General features: G+C 40.3%; 1 protein-coding gene across 1 annotated transcript in view; it reads right to left on the bottom strand.

Annotated features, from left to right (window-relative positions):
- DNAH11 (dynein axonemal heavy chain 11) overlaps window positions 1-21479 on the bottom strand; it is a 320191-nt gene that overhangs the window by 180834 nt on the left and 117878 nt on the right. The window contains exons 31-34 of the mRNA XM_078150757.1: window positions 9196-9327; window positions 5067-5227; window positions 1390-1546; window positions 1149-1294 (exon numbers count right to left, since the gene is read on the bottom strand). Of these exons, the coding sequence (XP_078006883.1) occupies window positions 1149-1294; window positions 1390-1546; window positions 5067-5227; window positions 9196-9327 (596 nt within the window). The remainder of the gene's footprint in view (window positions 1-1148; window positions 1295-1389; window positions 1547-5066; window positions 5228-9195; window positions 9328-21479) is intronic.

Raw genomic sequence — 21479 nt, 5'->3', positions numbered from 1 at the left:
ATCTTAGTTATTATTATGAAAATAATTTTGGCCACATTTTTTTATGGAACAAAATGGTTAAGGGAGTATAATATTTTCTGACTTTGGGAGTTTAAAATCCTTTAAGCTTTGTCAGAAGAGAGCTGCCCAGACAAATGTTCAAGTCTTCGGTTGAGGAGTGAATGGCAGTGGAGTGGACTTGGAATCAGAAAACCTGGATTCTAATCTTGGGTCAGACACTTACCAGCTGTGTGATCCAGAGCAAGACCCTGAACCTCTGCCTCAGTTTCCTCATCTGTAAAATGGGGATAATAATAACACCCAGCTCTCAGGTTTGTTGTGAAGATTGAATGAGATAATAATTGCAAGATACTTATATCAAGCACCATATAAATGTTAGTGACTGTTATTATTGTTATCCTGTGATTTACCCAGGATCTCACAGCTAGTATGTATCAAAAGGCAAGACCTGAACCCAAGCTATTATGACTGAGGCTGGCCCTTCCATCCATGCCATTATACTACTTCCTGGTAAAATGGAAGTCACCTAAGAAAATCATGATGGGAAAAGGAGACCAGCCAATAATGCAGAGAGAGTAAGGGTTAATGGCAAAGTCTGAGGTTGCTTAGGCACCCACCGAATGCTGATAGTGCGCCTGGGAGGAGGGCCCCAGGTGGGTCAGGGTATGACTCTAGCTGAGCATCTATGGCAAAGTGTGAATGAGAATCGCCCAGGATGAGAAGATGCCCGCAGGGTTTAATCAGCACCAAGGAGAGAGCACTCACATGAAAAATGCAATAAAACTGACTATTGAAGACGTGCCAAGGACCACCCTGGCCCTGCAAACACTGAAACAGGCTGAGCACCAGAGGACAGACAGAGAAGGCAGGGGGAGCATAGAATGCCAGAGCTGGAAGAGCCCTCGAAGGCCATCTTATAGAACAGATGAAATCCTAAAGGAAGCCAAGAGATTGATTTGTTGGAGGTCACACAGGGGGTAAAGGCAGAGTTGAGACTGAGTGCAGGTTCTCTGAGCTCAGCGCTGACATCTTTTCTGCTACCTTATCAGCAAGGAGAGGGAGGCTGACTTGTGCATCTCTCTCTCTTTGCATTTGGAATTACTGAGGGGAGGGGGAAGGAAACCACCATGAAAGGGTGACACACACACCTCTTCCTCTTGTTCCTGATGGCATCGTGTATCATCTTTACTTGTACGGCTACCACAGACAGAACCTCCACCGGGATCCGATTGAATTCGTCAAAACACCCCCAGGCTCCCGTCTGGACCAAGCCTTTGTAAATATTGCCTATGGACTGAATGACACAGTCAGAGCCTCGATGTGAAGCCTCCTCCTTTGAGGGGGATTTTTTCATACTCCTTCCCTCTTAGGGGACACTCCCCACTTTACCTTATAGTCCATCTGCTCGGAACAGTTGAAGACATAAACCATCATGCCAAGGGCATGTCCCAGGTCCTTGGTTGTCTCAGTCTTTCCTGTGCCAGCTGGACCGGCAGGAGCGCCACTCATGGTGAGATGGAGCGACTGGGTTAAGGTGATGTAACACCTTGAAACGAGAGAAGACAGCGCTATTATTAATAGATAACCAAGTGCGTCAACTGCTGAGACCTGCCAAAGCTGTGGACTTGAGCAAGAAGCTTCTCTCTAGCTCACTTTGTATGGATTTGTTTGCTTAGAGTATAAGCTCCTTGAGGGCAGGGACTATCTTTTGTCTTTCTTTGTATCCCCAGTGCTTAGCACACTGCCCAGCACATTGTAGGCACTTAATAAATATTTATTTATTGATTGATTCCAATCAGGCCAATGGCACAAAACCAGGGAGCCATTCTATTTTTGGCTGATGTGACTAGTAATTATGGTGCCCAAGGCAGCTAAGTCAAAAGCTCCCTCAAATCAACTTGTGAAAACAACATAAGAAGTCATAAAGACAAACTCAGTTGGGTGACAGGGGAATAAATTATCATGGTTACTAGATTTTACAGCCTCCAAATGTTTATTCTTTGGAGGAAAAGCCTTGGTAGGCCGACCCTAATCACCATGCTGATGTGATACTGAAATACTGCAGTAATCAACTTTCTTAAAAAAAAACAACCCAGAAGCTTTGAAAGATGATTGAGAGGCACGGGACGCTTCATTAACTCCACTCTGTCCTAAGAGCTGGGACTTTGGGTGCAGATATTTGGTTGATTTGATGCCTTTAGGAGCTAGCTCTTCCCTCCCAAAGTTCTTATATGATTAATTCACATATTCGTGTTCTGTGCACATCTATGAACACGCATGATTTTCTCCAGTCCATGTAAACCTCTCAAGGATGGAGATTCTAATTTTTATCTTTGTGTTTCCAATGCCTGACACACAGTAGTCACTTAATAAATGGTTCTTCAATCATTGGTTGGTTGACACCACTTGAAATATGTTCAAAATGTTCTCACATTCCCAAGAAAAGACTACAAATTAGCTGGCAATTCTTAAAACATTATTGTTTATAAGGAAAACTGAGACTGACATCTGGGTGATGAAATAAATAGCTAAGAGTTTACTTTGCCAAGTTGCTAATCCATTTAGACATTTAAAAATGCAACAAATCCATCACATGGGAGCAAGTTCAATTCAAATGGAATGTAGGACATCGGTTTACATAGGGCCTTGCATTTCATTGCATTACTGTAATGTTATTTCTGCAGGGCAAAATAGAAAGGATTTAGGACATGAGGGCACAGTAAGTCAGGAGAAAACAGAAGAAAAGGACATTGAACTTAGAGGTGAAGATGCTATTTGGAATTCTGTCTCTCCTACTTGCTACCTTGGAGGGAAGAGACCTTGGAAAAAAAAATTATCGTGTCAAGCCTCAATTTCCTTATCTGTAAACTGAAGAAGTTGGAATGGATCTTATCTCTAAGGTCTCTTCTAGTTCTGGTGCTCCTTGGGAGAGCCCTTAACATCTCTAGATCTTGATTTTCTTATCCATAAAATTGGGGGAAGTGCTGTAGTGCATAGAGCTCTGGGCCTGGAGTCAGGAAGACTCATCTTCCTAAGTTCAAAGCGGAGTGCCACAGAACTGCTGCTTTTGAACTATGCTCCTGGAGAAGATTTGTGAGAGTCCTTTGGACATCAAGAAGATTAAATTAGTCAACACTTAAAGAAATGAATTCAAACTATACACTGGAAGGACAAATACTGAAACTGAAGCTTAAACACTTTGGTCACATAATGAGAAGATGGGACTCATTGGAAAAAAAAACCTTGATATTGGGAAAGATGGAAGGCAAAAGGAGAAGGAGATGGCAGAGGGTGGATAGAGAGATAGTGTCATGGAAGCTATGAACATGAGCTTGGACAGATTTTGGGAGATAGTGGAGGGCAGAAGGCCTGTCATGTCCATGCGGTCATGAAGAGTTGGACACAACTGAATGACTGAACAACAGAATTAGGGGCTGGGATCAGAATATAACCTGTAAAACCCTGTCACATTCTGAGATTCTGATTCTTGTAGCATGAATTGCTTATTGGTGATGAATTATTGGTAATTCAGAGGCAGGAGGAGGCATGAGGAGGAAGAATGAGATCACTGGAGTCCTGCCTCCAGGAAAGCACCCATAGCCGTGATCTGGCGAGGCAGGGTGGCTTCTGGGTAAGACTTGCTGTCTGGCCAGCATCAGAGCCACATGGATGAATTTGCTCCATCCCTTTCATGGCTGGACTTCCTCAATTTAATTATTTCCATTTTTAAAGCTTTCTATAGATATTATTGGGCTTTTCTTTATCATTTTTCTTCATGTTTCTTTTACCCTAAAGGCATCTCCCCACACCCTGGGTAATTTTTTTTTCTTGCATTACTGTTACCCAATTTCTCTTTTTTCCTACTGATTTATCTTCCCAGATGTTTCTTTTATCAGAGCTGAAACTGGACAGGGCAGCTGGGGCTTTCTTCCCCGGGTAGGAGATTTAGAGGTCATATACATAACTCTGGTCTCCCACCACTATGACCCATCCCCAGGCCTATTTCATCCATTTTTAAAGTATAGAAACATCCCAGTATCTAAGAGCAGGCTTCTTCTCCCAGGGGTTACATGCTTAGCTTACCCTTTGAGGGGAACTGAGGGGATTAGGACAGCAACGGGCTAACTGTGGGAACTGAGTGAAACATACTGATGCCATCTTGTGACTCAATTCTGGAGTTAGCTCTGTTCCATTTCTATTCAATTATGGATCTAGTCCAAATTCTGCCTTGTGAGAAAATTTTATTCAATTGTGGAAAATGGGAGAAAACCGTATTGCATTGTTTGAACTTAGCCCTGTATGCTTGGGAAGCTGGACCACCTCTACCTGCTGCTCACAGACCCTTAACGAAGGACCTCAGTTATGCTGACCAGAAGGTCAGTCACATCCAAAGATTGACGCAAGGAGTTTTCTCACAACTGCACATCTCAAGCAACCCATGTGTCTTATCTGAGCCCTGGCCCCATACCGATCAATCAGTTATTTCCACGTTCCTTTGATTGTTCACAGACACTTGGGGGTAATGGGACACCTCTTTTTCTGAATTCAGGAAGTTGTATCTGTTCACTCTTTCCTCCCAACTTGGAAAGTCCCTAATATTTCATCTAATTTCCTTTTAATTAATTGGCCTTATTTTGTTGTTTTTTATTATATAAAAGTCTATCTTCCCCTGTATTTGGAGTCCAGGCTTAAGCTGAGGAGGTCTGGTCCTGCTTTGTTGTGTAATCGGCATGCTTTGCTTAATAAACTGATATGCTTAGAAGATCGCACCTTTGTTTCCTGAGTCATTTAATCTTTCACCCACCAGTTTTTGGTGAGCTGGCTAGCCAACCCTGGTAAGTCCTTCAGCAATGTAGACTGCTGAACTAGGAAGAGGGCTTTTCCTCCTCCAGGACCACACTCCAGGGAAGCTCCCCCAAGGCCCACCTTTAGCAACTGTTCCAGGCACAAAATTCATGAGTGACAGCTTAGCCCTCTGTCCCATTCACCATCCAGCCCAAACCACTGTCAAGGGACTTCCCACCCCTCCCCAGCTCTTCCCCATGATGAAAATGTAAAGCTATTACCTGTCTGTTAGAGGAGTAATGACGAGGCGAGGACTGTTTCCCAAGTATTCATAAAAGTATTGGAACTGAGCGTCGCAGATATTGACAAAACAGTGCTTCTGAGCATCATCCCATCGGTGCCGGAGTTGGGACAGCCATGCAAAAGCCTGGGAACTGACGACCTATGGACAAGGCACAGGGATTCTGGGCTTATGGGCAGTTGGAGGTGTTGTTTAAGGAAACAGGGACTTCAAAATTCAACTCTACTGACAGGCATGTCACAGGCACTCATCAATCAAAAGTTCAGAGTTATTGCAAATTAGAATCACAGTCAAAGAGATGACGACTGGCTCTGGACCAGGAATACCTGTGTTCTAGGCTTGCCTGGGTCACATACTGACTGTGTGACTGAGGACAAGTCATTTAACTTCTCAGGGAGCTAAGCAGTTAAGACTATAAATAGTACAGAGTCAACCAATCTATGTGCATTTATTAGTCACTCACTGTGTGCAAAGCACTGTGGTCAATGCTGAGACCGCAAAGAAAGGCAAATGCAGTCCTTCTCCTCCAGGAGCGCGCATCATAATGAAGGAGACAATGTGCAAAACAACTGTTTACGTACAAGATATGCACACCATAAATGGGAAGTAATCTTGGAGAGAAGGCAACCAGCATTAAGGGAACCAAGAAAGACCTTGTGATGAAGGTGAGATCACCCCCTTACGTTGGTACAGACAGTGTTCTCAACCGGGAGGTCCCAGTGCTGATGAATTCTCATGTCCAAATCTTTCCCCATTCCTACAGAGAGCTAAGCATGCAGGGGGAAGCCTTTATTTTAATAGCACTTTTAATTCCAGCACTCATCATCCATTTGTTCAGGCAATGTCTCCCATCTTCCTCTGATGACCCTCAAGCAATTTGACCATTGTGAAAAGCTTTTCTGGGGGACCTGAAGCCAGATGGGCTCAGTTGAGGTTACAGTTCGTCATGGCCCTGGATTAAGAGTCCTGGGAGGTCTAACATTCCTGTGTACTCAAGGCAGCAGACTCAGTGGGAAAGAGCCATACAACCCAACACCATTCATTAGACCTTAAAATGAGCCTAATGCTGCCTTGGCTAGAGAGCTTCATTCTTTATTAAAATGGATTAAAATAACTGATTAGAAAGATTTTGGCCGTCTCTCTTTTTATGAACAGATACCTTGGGTTCTGGCACCTTTCAGAAGCTGCTTGACCTCACTCACCAGAGTTATGGCCTATTATTACTTGAGAGAATGAAAAAAAAAACTATGAGGGCTTCCTAGGTCGGTAAAGTCTCAGGACTGAGGCCATATTTTAAAATAGGGAAGGAAGAAACCTGCAGATCATCCACTTGGCAATTTCACTGCTCTCTGTAAAGGGAGAGTGGGTGTAGCATGGTGGCTGGAGGACTGGCCTCAAGCTAGGAAGGAGCTACTCCGAGTCGTGCCCCTGACACGCCAGCTGGGTGATGACGGGCACATCATTCAATGCATTAATAGAAAGAGGTTCCTCATTAGAACCTCTCTATGCCAACACAATACAATTACAAGTCTGGAGGCAGCACATACACAAAAAATCAAGAGCATCTCACACCTGGAAAATAGTAGGTGCTTAATAAATGCTTTTCATGAAATCATTTGCTCATTTATCCCATAAAAAGGAAGCAAGCAGCATCCACAGTTATTGTGTATGTAAGGGCAGTTAGGGCTTGGGTATCTAGGGGTCTAGGTTTCTGGAATAGGCACTTTTTCCATTGGTGCAAATGGCCTGAGGCGACTTGTCCACAGTTTCCTATGTACTCTGCAGAGAGCCAATGACCACTCAGGAGCTTTCCCCAGTCCTCATGGTACACGCAGGCTGTCCTGTGACTGCTCCATTCTGCAGCATGAGTGGGTTGCCTTCCTTTCAGGGCCCACATAAATCATTGCTGGTCATAAGCTGCAGCATTTTTTGTGGCCTGCTATGCTGACTTGCATTGATGGAGGGAGTTTCTTCATCTGGGAATTCCCTAGACATGAAGACAGCCCATATTCCATCATTTACAGCAAGAGAGCATCCCTAGAATAACATTTGTGGTTAAAATAGACACCCTTTTGTTTCAGGGAGAAATCACGGAAAATGTGGTACAGTCTCATGGAACAAATTCAACCTTCTCTCTTCCTCCTATTCAATCCTCTAAGATGTACAAACTAGCCAACCAGCTTTACGGGCTCCCCATCTACTTGCAAGTCATAACCTGAACATCAGGTCTTCTTCCTCCTCTTTGTTTTTCCAGAGTGAATTGGTTGGAAGGCAAATCTCTTCTGATTAAACATGGAACTTACTCACAAGGCTCTGCAGCACTCTGGGGCTTGCTGAAATCCTCATGAACCCATCTCCAAACCTATGAGACCCTCTGAAGGACCTCACCACCCACAAAGGACGCTTTTTTGGTTTGGGCTGCACTAGACACTCTTAACACCAGTGGCCAGCACGTTTGACAACCAGGGGTCTGAACAACATCGTATCTGCTGTATCAGATATCAAGGCTCTTAGATGATTTTAACATATGCATGGGATTCACCCTGTTGGATAAGTCCCTTAGGGTGGTACTTTGCTCTACTGAATCCAATGCTTTTTTACAGTCAGCCAACAAAAAGCACAATGAGATCATTTATTCTCTGCACACTCCCAACACATGACTGTCAGGATGTGGCCTGCTGTACAATCACACTTGGAAAAGCCTGGCTGTTGCTCCAGCAGCCCTGGCTATTGTCTTTCTGCTTATTATCCAAAGCCCAGCCCAGTTGTATGCACACAGGCTTAACATCTGAGGTGTGCCAACAGGATGGTAGAAATTTTTGCCCACAGCAGCTCATGAAGATGGTCTGCTATGACGTGATGGTTGATGAGCTGCCCCATGGATTGAGGGCCTGCATGGAGGCCATGATGAGAAAATAGAAATTCTTTGAGGTAGAGGTAAGGAGGGAACATGAGGTAGGGACTAGGGGATGGTATAAGTCCCTAAGGGCTCTAAGAATTAGAATTTAAAAAAAAAGTGGTAACTGATTGGATGGAGGCAGTGTAAAGAAAGAGTCTCGAATGCCTCTAAGGTTGCAAACTAGGTATCTGGAAGGATGGTGGTATCCCCAGTAGAAATCAAGAACTCTGGAGGACAAAAAGATTTCAGAAAAAGAGATGATGAATTTCCTTCTGGACACGGTGAGTTTGGGATATTGATTGCCCTGAGGAAGACCGAAATGAGCCAAAGAGAAGAAGTTACTGATGTTAGAGTGGTTAATGAGAAGCAGAGTAGCACAATGGGTTAAGGACTGGCCTTGGAGCCAGGAAGCCTTGCGTTCAAGTCTTGCCTCTGACTCATATTGGCTGTGTGACTCCAGGCAAGTGACTGAACTTCTCAGTGCCTCCAGAGACTCCTTAAGACTAGAACACAGGTGCCAATTTGCTTTGGGGGAAGGTTTCCACCCTGGGAGTTCCCCATTTCCTTGAAATCACAAGCCCGTACAAAAAAAGTAAAAGAGTTTGTGGTTAAACACATTTGGCAACCTCTAATTATTGGGATGTTTGTCCTCAATGTAAGGAAAACTTCTTCACAATTAGAGCTACAGAAAAATGGAATGAGCTTCTTTGGAAGTGGTGAGCTCTTCCTCAGCTGAGATCTTCAACCAAAGCTAGGTGGCCAATAGCTATATTGGAGAAGAGATCCTGGCTGGTTGAACTGAATGGATGCTGAGGTTCTTTCCAGGTCTGACATAAATGTGTATCTTGGAATGAGGTCCAAGGAGATCTTGTGACACTACCCCCAAGGGCAAATCAATTGATGAGATGGCCTCTTTGGGTTCCAGATGTTTTTTTTTCCCTTTTTCTGGCAATTCATGAGTAAAGAGAATGGAGAACATTAAAAATGTACTCTGAATAGGAAAACTCCACAGACGATTACAATTTTGCAAACCCAAATATCAGAGCAAACATCTCAGGGCAGCTAAGATCTTCACACTTACACCTCCTGGAAATCAGAGGCTGACTCAATGTTTTTTGAGTCATTATTGAACTATTTTGAAAGGAGACAAGTACTCTGTGAAATGTACCCAGGACACATCTAGACCCCAAAAGCCCTTGAACATAATTACCTTCTGAGAAACCAGCTTGGCCACAACATCCCGGGCATGGACATCAATGGTACAGATGGTCATGATCTTCTGCCGATCTCCTGGGGTGAGCTCACCCAGCAGCAGGGCAATCAGTGCATTCAGTTGAGAGACCTCAACAGATAAAAAGAATTCTATTCAATACAACCATTTGACCAGCTCCATCTGCCCTGTCTCTCTGGCAGATGATTCATGTACCCCAGTTTACTACAGGAAATCACTTAAGAGGACAAAACAGAAAAGAGTGAAAGTGAAAAGAAAAGAAAGAAAGGATGATGCTCAACTTGAGCTGAGTCACCCTCTTGGATGAAACCAAAAAAGATTAATAATAGGAATTCCATGTGACGTTTCTATGATATCCTAAGCTTTGTAACTTGCTTTATTTATATTTCCTACTTGATCCTCACAATAATCCTGTGGGGTGGTACTATTATTATTCCCATGTTATATATGAGGAAACTGAGTCTCAGAGATGTAACACAGCTTGTCTGAAATAAAAAAAAACAGTAAATGTTAGACATGGGCATCAAACTCAGGCTTCACATAAATATATTTAGCCTTCCTTCTGCCATGCCTGAGGAAGCATTCATTCTATGGTACTTCATTCATTTATTTAATTCTATTTTTTTAAAAATTACATTTTGAGTTCTGTGTTTTCTTCTTCCCAGCCCCATGTTAGAGAGGACCGATATTTGATATAGACAAATGTGGAACCATACAATACATACTTCCATGCATCAGTTCTTTTTCTGGAGGTAGAGAGCATCTTCCTTCATGAGTCCTTCATAGATGATTTCAATGTTCTTATTACTTAGAATAGCTTAGTCATTCACACTGACTCTTTGAACAATACTGTGGTTACTGTATAGAACATTTTCTTGATTTTCCTTGTTTCATTCTGCATTATTTCAGGCAAGTCACTCCACGTTTTTCTAAAATCAGTCAGCCCATCATTTCTTCCAGCACAGCAGTATTCCATCACAATCATATATTACAACTTGTTTAGCCATTCCCCGAACCATGGGCATGCCCTCACTTTCCCGTTCTTTGCCAGCACAAAGAGAGCTGCTATAAATAGTTCAGAACATATAGTCAGGTCCTTCTCCTTCTTCCCTGATCACCTTGGGAAACAGACCTAATGGTGCATTGTTGGGTTAACTTTATAACTGGTTTATAACTTTTGGGGCATAACTCCAAATTGCTCTCCAAAATGGTTGGATCAATTCACAATTCTACCAATAGTGTATTAGTGTCCCAATTTTCCCACACCCCCTCCAACATTTGTAATTTCCCCCTTCTATCATTTAAATCAATTTGATAGGAGTGAGATAGTACCTCAAAGCTGTTTTATTTTGCATTTCTTTAACCAATAATCATTTAGAGCATTTTTCCATATAACTACATATAGCTTTGATTTCTTCCTGCCAAAACTGCCTGTCCATATCCTCTGACCACTTATCAATTGAGGAAAGGCTCATTCTTATAAATTTGACATAGTTCTCTACATATTTGAGATATGAGGCCTTTATTCAAGAAATTATCTATAAAAAATGTTTTCCCAATGTTTTTGCTTTCCTTCTAATCTTGGCTACATTGGTTTTATTTGTACAAAACCTCTTTAATTTAATGTATTAAAAAGTACCTATTTTATATCCCACAATGCTCTCTCTCTTTCGTGTATTCATAAATTTTTCTACTATCAATATGATAGGTAATATGTTTCATAATCTTCTAATTTACTTATGACATTGCCCTTTATGTCTAGGTCATGTATCCATTTTGACCTTATCTTGGTAAACAGTGTAAGATATTGATCTATAACTGGTTTCTGCCAGACTGCTTTCCAGTTTTCCCAGCAATTTTTATCAAATAATGAGCTCTTATCCCCAAAACTTAGGTCTTTACCTTTATCAAACATAAGGTTACTATAATCATTTACTGTACATTGCATAACTACTCTATCCTACTGATTCACCTTTCTATATCTTAACCAGTAGCAAATAGTTTTGATAATTATCACCTCATAACACAGTTTAAGATCACTGCTAAACCTCCTTCTTTTACATTTTTAAAACTAATTTTCTTTTGATATTCTTGACCTTTTATTCTTCCAAATAAATTTTATTATTTTTCTCTAGCTCAATAAATTAATTTTTGGTAATTTAATTGGGATGGCACTGATTGCATAGATTAGTTTAGGTAGAATTGTCATTTTTATTATATTGGCTTAATCTACCCATGAATAATTGATATTTCTTCAATTATTTAAATCTGACTTTATTTGCTTTATAATTATGTTCATAAAGATCTTGGATTTGTCTTAGCAGGTATATTCTCAGGTATTTTATATTGTGCATGGTTATTTTAAATGAAATATCTCTTACTATCTCTTCTTGCAGGGATTTATTGGTGATATACATAGAAATGCTGATGATATATGTGGGACTGTGGTATGTTATTAATAGACTATAAGAATAATTGATTCTGTCAAAAAATAAAAATGATGACTATTGGGAAAATCTGAATGATAGGGATCACACAAGATTTAGCAGCTGCCACATTAAAGGAAGAGAGGATTTGGAATATGATATTCCAGAAAGCAAAGGAGCTAGGATTTCAACCAAGAATAACCTACCCAGCAAAACTGAATATAATACTTAAGAGGAAAAGTGGATGTTTAATGAAATAGAGGACTTTCAAGCATTCCTGATGAAAAGAGCAGAGCTGAATAGAAAATTTGACATTCAAACACAAAACTCAAAAGAAATATAAAAAGATAAACGTGAAAGAGAAATCATAAGGGACTAAATGTGGTCAAACTGTTTACATTCCTATATGGGAAAATGACACTTTTGACTCCCAAGATCTTTATCATTATTAGGGCAGTTAGAAGGAGTAAACATAAACAGAGGGCATGGGTGTGAGTTGAATATTGTGGGATAATTTTTAAAAATTCAGGGATAAGAAAGAGGAATGAAATGAGAGAAGGGGGAAAGGAGAGGAAGAATGGGGAAAATTGTGTCACATAAAAGGTGCACAAAGAAGAGCTTTTACAGTGGAAAGAGAAATGGGGGGTGGCGGCAGACAATGCTTTGAGCTCGGCTTTCTTGGAATAATGACATATGCAATCAGTTGGGTATAGAAATATTTCTTACCCAACAGAGAAGTGGGAAGGGGATTGTAATATAAGATAGGAAAAATTAAGGGAGAAGCAAAATGGACTAAATGGGTAAAAGTGAGGAAGAGAAGGATAACAGAATACATAACAAGGAAGGAAAGACACAGTTAGAATCATAACTGTGAATGTAAATGAGATAAACTCACTTATAAAACAGAAGCAGATAGCATAATGGATTAGAAACCAGAATCCAACAATATGTTATTTATAAGAAACACACTTGATATACAGGGACACCACACAGAGTTAAAATAAGGGACTGGGGGCAGCGAGATGGTATGGTTGATAGAGTACCGGTCCTCGATTCAAGAGGACTGGAGTTCAAATCCAGCCTCAGGCATATAACATTTACTAGCTGTGTGGCAAGTCACTTAATCACATTGCCTAACTCAAAAAAAAAAAAAAAGAGATTGGAGCAAAACCTATTACACTTCAGCTCAAGTAAAAAAGACAGGCATAGCCATCATGAACTCAAACAAAGTAAAAGCAAAAATTGACCTAACTAAAAGGATAATAAAGAAAACAACATTTTGAGGGCAGCTAGGTGGTGCAGTGGATACAGAACCAGCCCTGAAGTCAGGAGGACCTGAGTTCAAATTCGGCCTCAGACCAAACACTTGACACTTACTAGCTGTGTGACCCTGGGTAAGTCACTTAACCCCAATTGCAAAAAAAAAAAACAACAACAAAAAACCCCCCAGCATTTTGCTAAAAGGTACCATAGACAAAGTAGTATCAATACTGAACATATATACACCAAAATGGCATAGCACCCAAATTCTTAAAGGAAAAGTTTAAATGAGTTACAAGAGGAAATACATAATAAAACTATACTAGAGAGAGACCTCAACTTTCCCCTCTCAGAACTAGATAAATCTAACCACAAAATAAAAAAGAATGAAGTTAAGGGGATGAATGGAATCTTAGAAAAGTTAGATATACTACTAGACCTCTGGAGAAAATTGAATTGGAAGAGAAAGGAGAATAGCTTTTTATCAGCACAAAAATTGACCATGTGTTAAACTTATAAATAAATGCAGAAAAGTAGAAATATCAAAAGCATTTCAAATCATAATGCAATAAAAATTACATTCAATAAAAGGCTGTGAAAGCACACATTAAATATTAATTGGAAGCTACATAATCTAATCCTAAAAAATGAGTGAGTCAAAGAACAAATCATAGAAACAATCAGTAATTTCATTAAAGAGGATGACAATAATGAAACAACATACTGACATTTGTAGGATGTGGCCAAAGCAACACTTAAGGGAAAAACTCATGTCTTTAAAATCTCTGAAATTTAAATCTCTAAATATCAATGTAAGAAAGAAAGCACAGATTAATGAATTGGGCATGCCACTAAAAAAAAAAATAGGAAAAAAAATAAATTCCCAATTAAAACACCAAAATAGAAACCCTGAAAATCAAAGGAGAGATTGACAACATTGAAAATACAAAAGCCACAAAAAACTAAGAGCTAATTTTGTGAAATGGAAAAAATCCTAATAAAAGAGATAAACTATTGATTGATTTCTATTTTTTTAAAAGAAAGAATAAAACCAAGTTACCAATATCAAAAATGAAAGGGGTGAATTCACCAATAATGAACAAGAAATTAAAGGAGCTATGTTGTCCAATTATATGCCAGTAAATCTGACAATCTAAGTTAAATGCATGACTACTTACAAAAACATAAATTGCCCAGATTAACAGAAGAAACAGAATACTCAAATAACCCTGAGTAAAAGAAATTGAAGAAGTCATAAATGAACTGCTTAAGAAAAAATCCCCAGGACCAGATGGATTCACAAGTGAATTCTATCAAACAATCAAAGAATAATTATTTTCAATACTATATAAACTATTTGGGGGAAATAGGCAAAGAAAGAATCCTAACAAATTCATTTTCTGACACAAATATGGTTCTGATTACCTAAACCAGGAAGAGTAAAAACAAAAAAAGAAAACTAGAGAACAGTTTCTCCAATGAATATTAATGTAAAAGCTTTAAATAAAATTCTAGCAAAGAGATTATAGCAACATATTACAAAGATGCTAGGACTAGGTGGGTTTTATTCCAGGAATGTAGGGCTGGTTCAATATTAGGAAAATTATCAGCATAATTGACAATATTATCAACAAAAACAACAAAAATCATATGATTATCTCAATAGATGCAGAAAAAGCTTCTAAACAAAATACAATATCCATTCCTATTAAAAATACTAGAAAGCATAGGAATAAAGGCAGTTTTCCTTAAAATGATAAGTAGTATATATCTAAAACCATCAGCAAGCATTATCTGCCATGGGGATAAAGCTAGAAACCCACCCAATAAGATTAGGGGTGAAACAAGGATTTCCATTATTACCACTATTGTTCAATATTGTATTAAAAATGCTAGCTAATAGCATTAAGAGAAGAAAAAGAAAGTGAAGGAATTAGTATCTGCAATGAGGAAACAAACCTATCACTCTTTGCAGACAATATGATGGTATACTTAGAGAACCTTAGAAAATAAACTAAAGACTGATTAAACTAATTAACAGGTTTAGCAAAGTTGCAGGATATAAAATAAACCCATTTAAATCATCAACATTTCTATATACTACCAACAAAACCCAGCAGCAAGAGATAGAAAGAGAAATTCCATTTAAAACAACTGCAGACAATATAAACTACTTGGGAGTCTATCTAAGAAGGCAAAGCTAGGAAATATATGAACGTAATTATAAAACACTTTTCATACAAATGAGGACTGATCTAAACAACTGGAGAAATACTAATTGCTCATGGGTAGGTTGAGCCAATATAATAAAAATGACAATTCTACCTAAATTAATTTACTTGTTCAGTGCCATACCACTCAAACTATCAAAAATATTTTATGAAGCTAAAAAAAGAATAACAATATTCATCAGGAAGAACAAAAGGTAAAAAAATGTCCAGGCAATCAATTTTTAAAATGTGAAGGAAGGCAGCCTAGCAGTACCAAATTTCAAAGTATATTACAAAATGGTAATCATTAAAACAAAACAAAACAAAACAAAACCAATCTGGTACTGGCTAGGAAATAGAATGGTGGATCAGTGGAATAGATTAGGCACACCACATACAGTAGTAAATGACCATAGTTGTCTAGTGTTAGTTAAACCCAAAGATCAAAGCTTTAGGGGTAAGAAATCACTATTAGACAAAAATTTCTGGGGAAAATGGGAAGCAGTTTGGGAGAAACAAGTGTAGATCAATACCTCACATTATATACCAAGAGAAGGTCAACATGGGCATATGATTTAGACATAATGGGTGACATAAACAAATTAGGGGAACATGGACAAGTTTACTTGTCAGATTTATGGATAAGGGAATAATTTATGAGCAGAGAAATGGAGCATTATGGGATATAAAATGAATAATTCTGATTATATTACATTAATTTTTTTTTGCACAAATAAAACTAATGCAGTCAAGATCAGAAGGAAAGCAGGAAACTAGGGGAAAAATTTATAACAAGTTTCTCTGATAAGGGCCTCATTTCTCAAAGATATAAGTAATTGAGTCAAATTTATAAAAAAAAAATGAGTCATTTCCCAAATGATAAATGGCCAAAGGATATGAACAGGCAATTTTCAGAAGCTTTCTATAGTCACATTAAAAAAAAACCTGCTCTACGTCATTACTGATTAGAGAAATGCAAATCAAAACAATTCTTAGGTTGGACTACCTCATATCTATCAGATTGACTAACATGATAGAAAGGAAAATGAGAAATGTTGGAGGAGATGTGGAAAAACTGGGACACTAATGCACTGTTGGTGGAGTTGTTAACTGATTGAACCAGTCTGGAGAACAATTTTGAACCATGCCTAAAGAGCTCTAAAACTGTGCATACCCTTTGACCCAGAAATACCATTATTAGGTCTTTATCACAAGGATGACAAAACAAAAGGAAACACACCTACATGTAAAAAAAATATAGTAGCTCTTTTTTTGTGGTGGCAAAGAATTGGAAATTGAGGGGATGCCTGTCAATTGGGGAATGGCTGGACAAGTTGTGGTATATGTGTAATAGAATATTACTGTACTACAAGAAATGATGAGCAAGATAGTTTCAGAAAAACCTGGGAAGACTTATGTGAAATGATGCACAGTGAAGTGAGCAAAAACAGAAGAACATTATACAAAGTAATAGCAATATTGTGTGACGAACACCTATGAATGACTGGGCTATTCTTAGCAATACAGTAATCCAAGACAATACCAAAGGACTTATGATGAAGAATGCTATCTGCCTCCAGAGAAAGAATTGAAGGAGTCTGAGTGAAGATCGAAATATAATCTTCTCACTTTATTTCTCTTCCCTTTTTTGCAACGTGGCTAATATGGAAATATGTTTCATATTATTTCGCGTGTATGATTGATATTACATTTCTTGCCTTCTCAATGGGTGAGGGAGGAACAGGAGGGAGAGAGAAAATTTGAAACTTAAAAGGAGAAAAACTGACGTTAAAATAAATAATTTTACTTTTAGAAAAATCTTAAGCATATTATCTCTTCCTAATGGAAGAGCTAGGTACCAAAGCTTCAGGACCTCCTGCTTCCAAGTAGATCATAAGACTATTACATGATAGAGACCACAAGTGGACACAACCGAAAAGAAGATGGTAAAATGGCTTCTCTTTTGTCATACTCTCCTACTATTTTCACATGGAATTTGTGAGATTTGAATGTATACCTCAGGAATGTGGTTGACCAGAGGCAATATGGCGCAATGGACAGTGCAGTGCATCTGTAGACATGGGGTCACAGATCTAGAGCCCAAAAGGATTGTAGAGGCCACCTATTCCTCCTCTCATTCTGCAGATAAGGAAATGAAGGCTCAGGGAATTTAAGTGACTTTCCTACAGTCATCCAGGCAGATGTCAGAAGCAGGACTTGAACCCAGATTACTGCCTCTGGATTAGAGACCTATTATTCCTATTCAGTTGTTTTTAAGTTGTGTCCAACTCTTCATGACCCCATTTGGGGTTTTCTTGGCAAAGATACTAGAGTAGGGTTTCCTATTTCCTTCTCCAGCTCATTTTACAGATGAGGAAATTGAAGCAAACAGGGCTGAGTGACTTGCCCAGTATCACACAGCTAATAAGTGTCCGAGGCCAGATCTGAACTCAGGAAAAGGAGTCTTCCTGACTCTCAGATCAGCACTGCACCATCTAGCTGCCTCAAGTTAGAGACCTAGCATTGCTCTTGTCTTATCTGTGTGATTTGGGGAAATCACTTCATCCTTTGGGGCTCAGTTCTTAAATCTCAATTCTGAGGTCCTATGGCTTACAAATTGGCATAAGACCATGAACCAATACCTGGTCACTCTCTCATTTCTAAACTATTTAGTCTTGAAATGGATCCCAATGTAGATATTTAAGCCTGGCAGAGTTTACTCCATCAGAAAGACCAGTGGCTCTTAAACTTTCCTCACCCCAAGTGATCCTTATCTGGGCACCAAGAATTCCTGCAGTACTTCTTACATGTTGCACAAAAGCCCTCATGAAATCAGCAGGGCACAAGGCTAATGTATGTACCATAGGGAGGTACTCAATGAGGGAGAGGGCTAGTGAGTGAAAGCATCTTTGGGGCTCATGGCAGATGAAGGTGAGGGCTGGGGGGCAGGGATCTGGAAGTCAATGCACTAGCCCAGGTGCTTGGCCCAGCAAACAGAACTGGGGACTATAGGTGGGAGTTGGAGAAAGACAACTTGAGTCTCAGTTCCAGGCCAAACTTCACAAGTGCTACCCAGAAGTGACATGGCTTGTCTTAAGAGGTGGTGGGTACTCATTGCTGGGCTTCAAGTAGAGGATGGATGGCCCCTTTGTGGGAAATATTGCAGAGAGGATTTAGTCAGGAATGGTTAGACATCCATTGGGGCAGCTGGGTGACACAGTGGATAGTGCCAGGCACTATGTGGAGTCAGAAAGACGCATCTTCTTGAGTTAAAATCTGCCTCAGATACTAGCTGTGTGACCCTGTGCAAGTCACTTAACCCTGTTTGCCTCAGTTTCCTCAACCGTAAAATGATCTGGAGAAGGAAATGGCAAACCCCTCCAATATCTCTGCCAACAAACCCCCAAATGGGGACATGAAGAGATGGACACAACTAGGGGAAAAACAGCTACACAACAAGATATCCACTGAGGTCTCTTTGAACTTTGAATTTCTGAGATGGCCCATTCATTCAACCTAACCCAATCCAACAAGCGCATTTCTTAAGCACCCTGAAACCTGAACAAGTCACTGTGCTCAGTACTGGGGCTACAAAGAAGAGAGAAGCACAGCTCGTACCCTCAGGGAACCTATGATATTCTATTCTCATAATCAAGAGAGGCTCTAGAACAAGAGAGAAGGTTTCTTATTCCCTAAACAAGCATCCTCTCTACAGCATCCCTGGCAAGTGGCCTTCTGTCTACCTTTTGCTAGAAGCCAGTGACTGTAAAGTTCCTGCCTCCCTCAGCTGCCCACAATACTGTGGATAACCTCAAACTCTTAGGAAGCTTCTCCTCATAGTAAGCTGGAACCTGTCTCTCTGAACCTCCCACTCCCCCTTCTTCCCCACAACAGCCCTTCAGATACTTAGACAGAGCTAGTGGGCCCCTCCACTCTGCGACCTTTTCCAGACTAAGCAGAACATCTCCAGGTCCTTCAGCCAATCCCTATTTGGTACAAACTCAAGACCCTTGGCCAGCCTGCCTGTCCTCTAGCTTGTTAATATCTTTCCTCAAAGGGGGAACCCAGGACAGAACACTTTGCTCCAGATGTAGTCCGACTGAGTGTGCAGACACATGGACAATTTACACAAACACACAAACGTGCACACATATACATATACATATACATATACATATACATATACATATACATATACATATACATATACATATACATATACATATACATATATACACAATTGAATATTTAAAATGAGGAAAACCACATAGGAGAGTTGAAACAGAGAAGTATCAGTTTAGGGAGGAAGGTTCTCCTTTGGCTAGGGTGGACCAGAGAAAGTCAGAACTGGGCAGTCACTTAGAGATGATTTAATACAGCTCTACTCCTCCACCCCAGAAGGCCTGGGAAGGGAAGTGATGTGCATCAAGTCACACAGATACCTAGCAGCAGGGGGGAGCTCAGTGCCCAGCACACAGTAGGCACTTAATTATTGTTATATTGATTCACTAGAACCCAGATCTCCTGACTTCTACCCCTTTGGGTCTTCTTTCCACTGCCTCATGATGCCCACGATGTTTGATAGGTCCCTGTGAATTCTATCATGTTGGGTCCTACCAAGCATGTTGTACAAATACAAACCTTCTTGTGTGAGAATAGGTACAGTTGAGTCTATCTGCCCATATCCAAAGCCCACAATCACACAAGAAACCACAAACATTGAAGCAAAGGATGTGAAGACCTGGACAGTGGTAGAAGACCTTCAATTTCAATAAAGTACAAGGCACTGTCCTTGGTGCTGGAGATAGATAGGAAGAAAATAAAGTAGTCTCTGCTTTGGAAGAGCCCTACATTCAGCTAAGTGGTGCAGTGGATAGAGCACTGGCCCTGGATTCAGGAGGACCTGAGTTCAAATCCGGCCTCAGACACATAAAACTTACTAGCTGTGTGACCCTGGGCAAGTCACTGAACCCCATTGCCTACCCGCAAAAAATAAAAAATAAAAAACAAAGAGCCCACATTCTCCTGGGAAATACAATATGTATACAGATATGTATATATCTCAATACAAAGGAAAGAAAATATGCTAAACAACTTTAAAAGGGAGAGACTTTTAACTATTAGGGGACTGGGAAAAACCTTTTGGAGATGTAGGCAGCTGAACTGTGCTCTAAAGGAAACTAGAGTCCATGCGGTATAGGTGAGGTGGGCAGTGCATCCCCCGACATGGAGGTGGGAAATGGAAGTTTTGTATGAGGAATGGAATCAATAAATGTGAGTTCATCCAACCCATGAATAAAAGGAATCCCAAGAATAGTAGATCACAACAATTTTCCTGGAATACCACACATGTGAAGGAAAGCTATAGGAAATCTAGGCGGAAAGGTGAGTCAATAAATATTTATTAAGTGCCTAATGCATGCCAAACACTGTGCTGTGTGCTGAGGTTACAAAGGACATCGGAGAGGGCTTTAAACGCTGGGTTCAACATTTTGTGTTTTTTCCTAAAGGCGATAGGGAGCCCCTGAGACGTTTGAGCAGGGCAGTAACACGGTCAAGTCCCACTAGCATAAAACATAAATGACCCAACCCCCACTCATTGGCCAGCATCAACTCAGAGAAGTTGATGAGATACGTATGCACTGGCACAATGGGTAGAATGTTTTTTTCTTCCTAAAATTGGATCCTCATAAGTCCAGGGACAAACAAGGCCCAGAACAATTTTCTTGGCTTAGTTCTTGTGCTACCAGCACATGTCAGAGACCTGGGGGGATGCAGGAGGGCGGGGTGAGGAAGGGCTGACTCTGATCTCACTTTCAATATTAAGCTTGTTTTTAAGGGTTAAAAGTCCATTAGAAAATAAAAACCCCAACATAAGTAAGAATGATGCTAATCAGAAAAGCCCTCTAGCAGCTGGTCCCTTTTCAAACCGAACAGCAGGTAACATCCACCTTCCCTGAACTCCACTGAAGGAGGCATCAAGCTGTGGGCTCCCACCTCCCCAGCAGACCAGTCTCAGGCAGGGGAGGCAGTCCTGATTTCAGGGTCTCTGCTGTGGCAGAGGTGTTACTGACAGACTGCCAGAAGAGAAGGCTTCACCCAGAGATGCGGATGGGGATCTGCATTCTACTAAGGGCTGAAATAGTTGGTAGCTGAGAAGGAGGAAGAGCCTATTACATGAGTCCCTATATCCAATGAGAGGGAGCCTCTATTTAACAAAGGGAATACTTTTTAAACAAAATACTTCATTCAAATGTTCAGAGAAGAAGGGGAAAACAAACAAACCTCCAGCCCAAGGCCACTTAAGGAAGCTGGAGTGAGCCACTGGAAAGAGTGTCTTTGGTCAGTCTTCTAAACCAGGAAAAGA

The sequence above is a fragment of the Phascolarctos cinereus genome, unplaced genomic scaffold, assembly GCF_003287225.1.
Source record: "Phascolarctos cinereus isolate Bilbo 61053 unplaced genomic scaffold, phaCin_HiC Scaffold_1;HRSCAF=81, whole genome shotgun sequence".
NCBI lineage: Eukaryota > Metazoa > Chordata > Mammalia > Diprotodontia > Phascolarctidae > Phascolarctos > Phascolarctos cinereus.
This window is presented reverse-complemented; position numbering and strand designations above follow the sequence as displayed.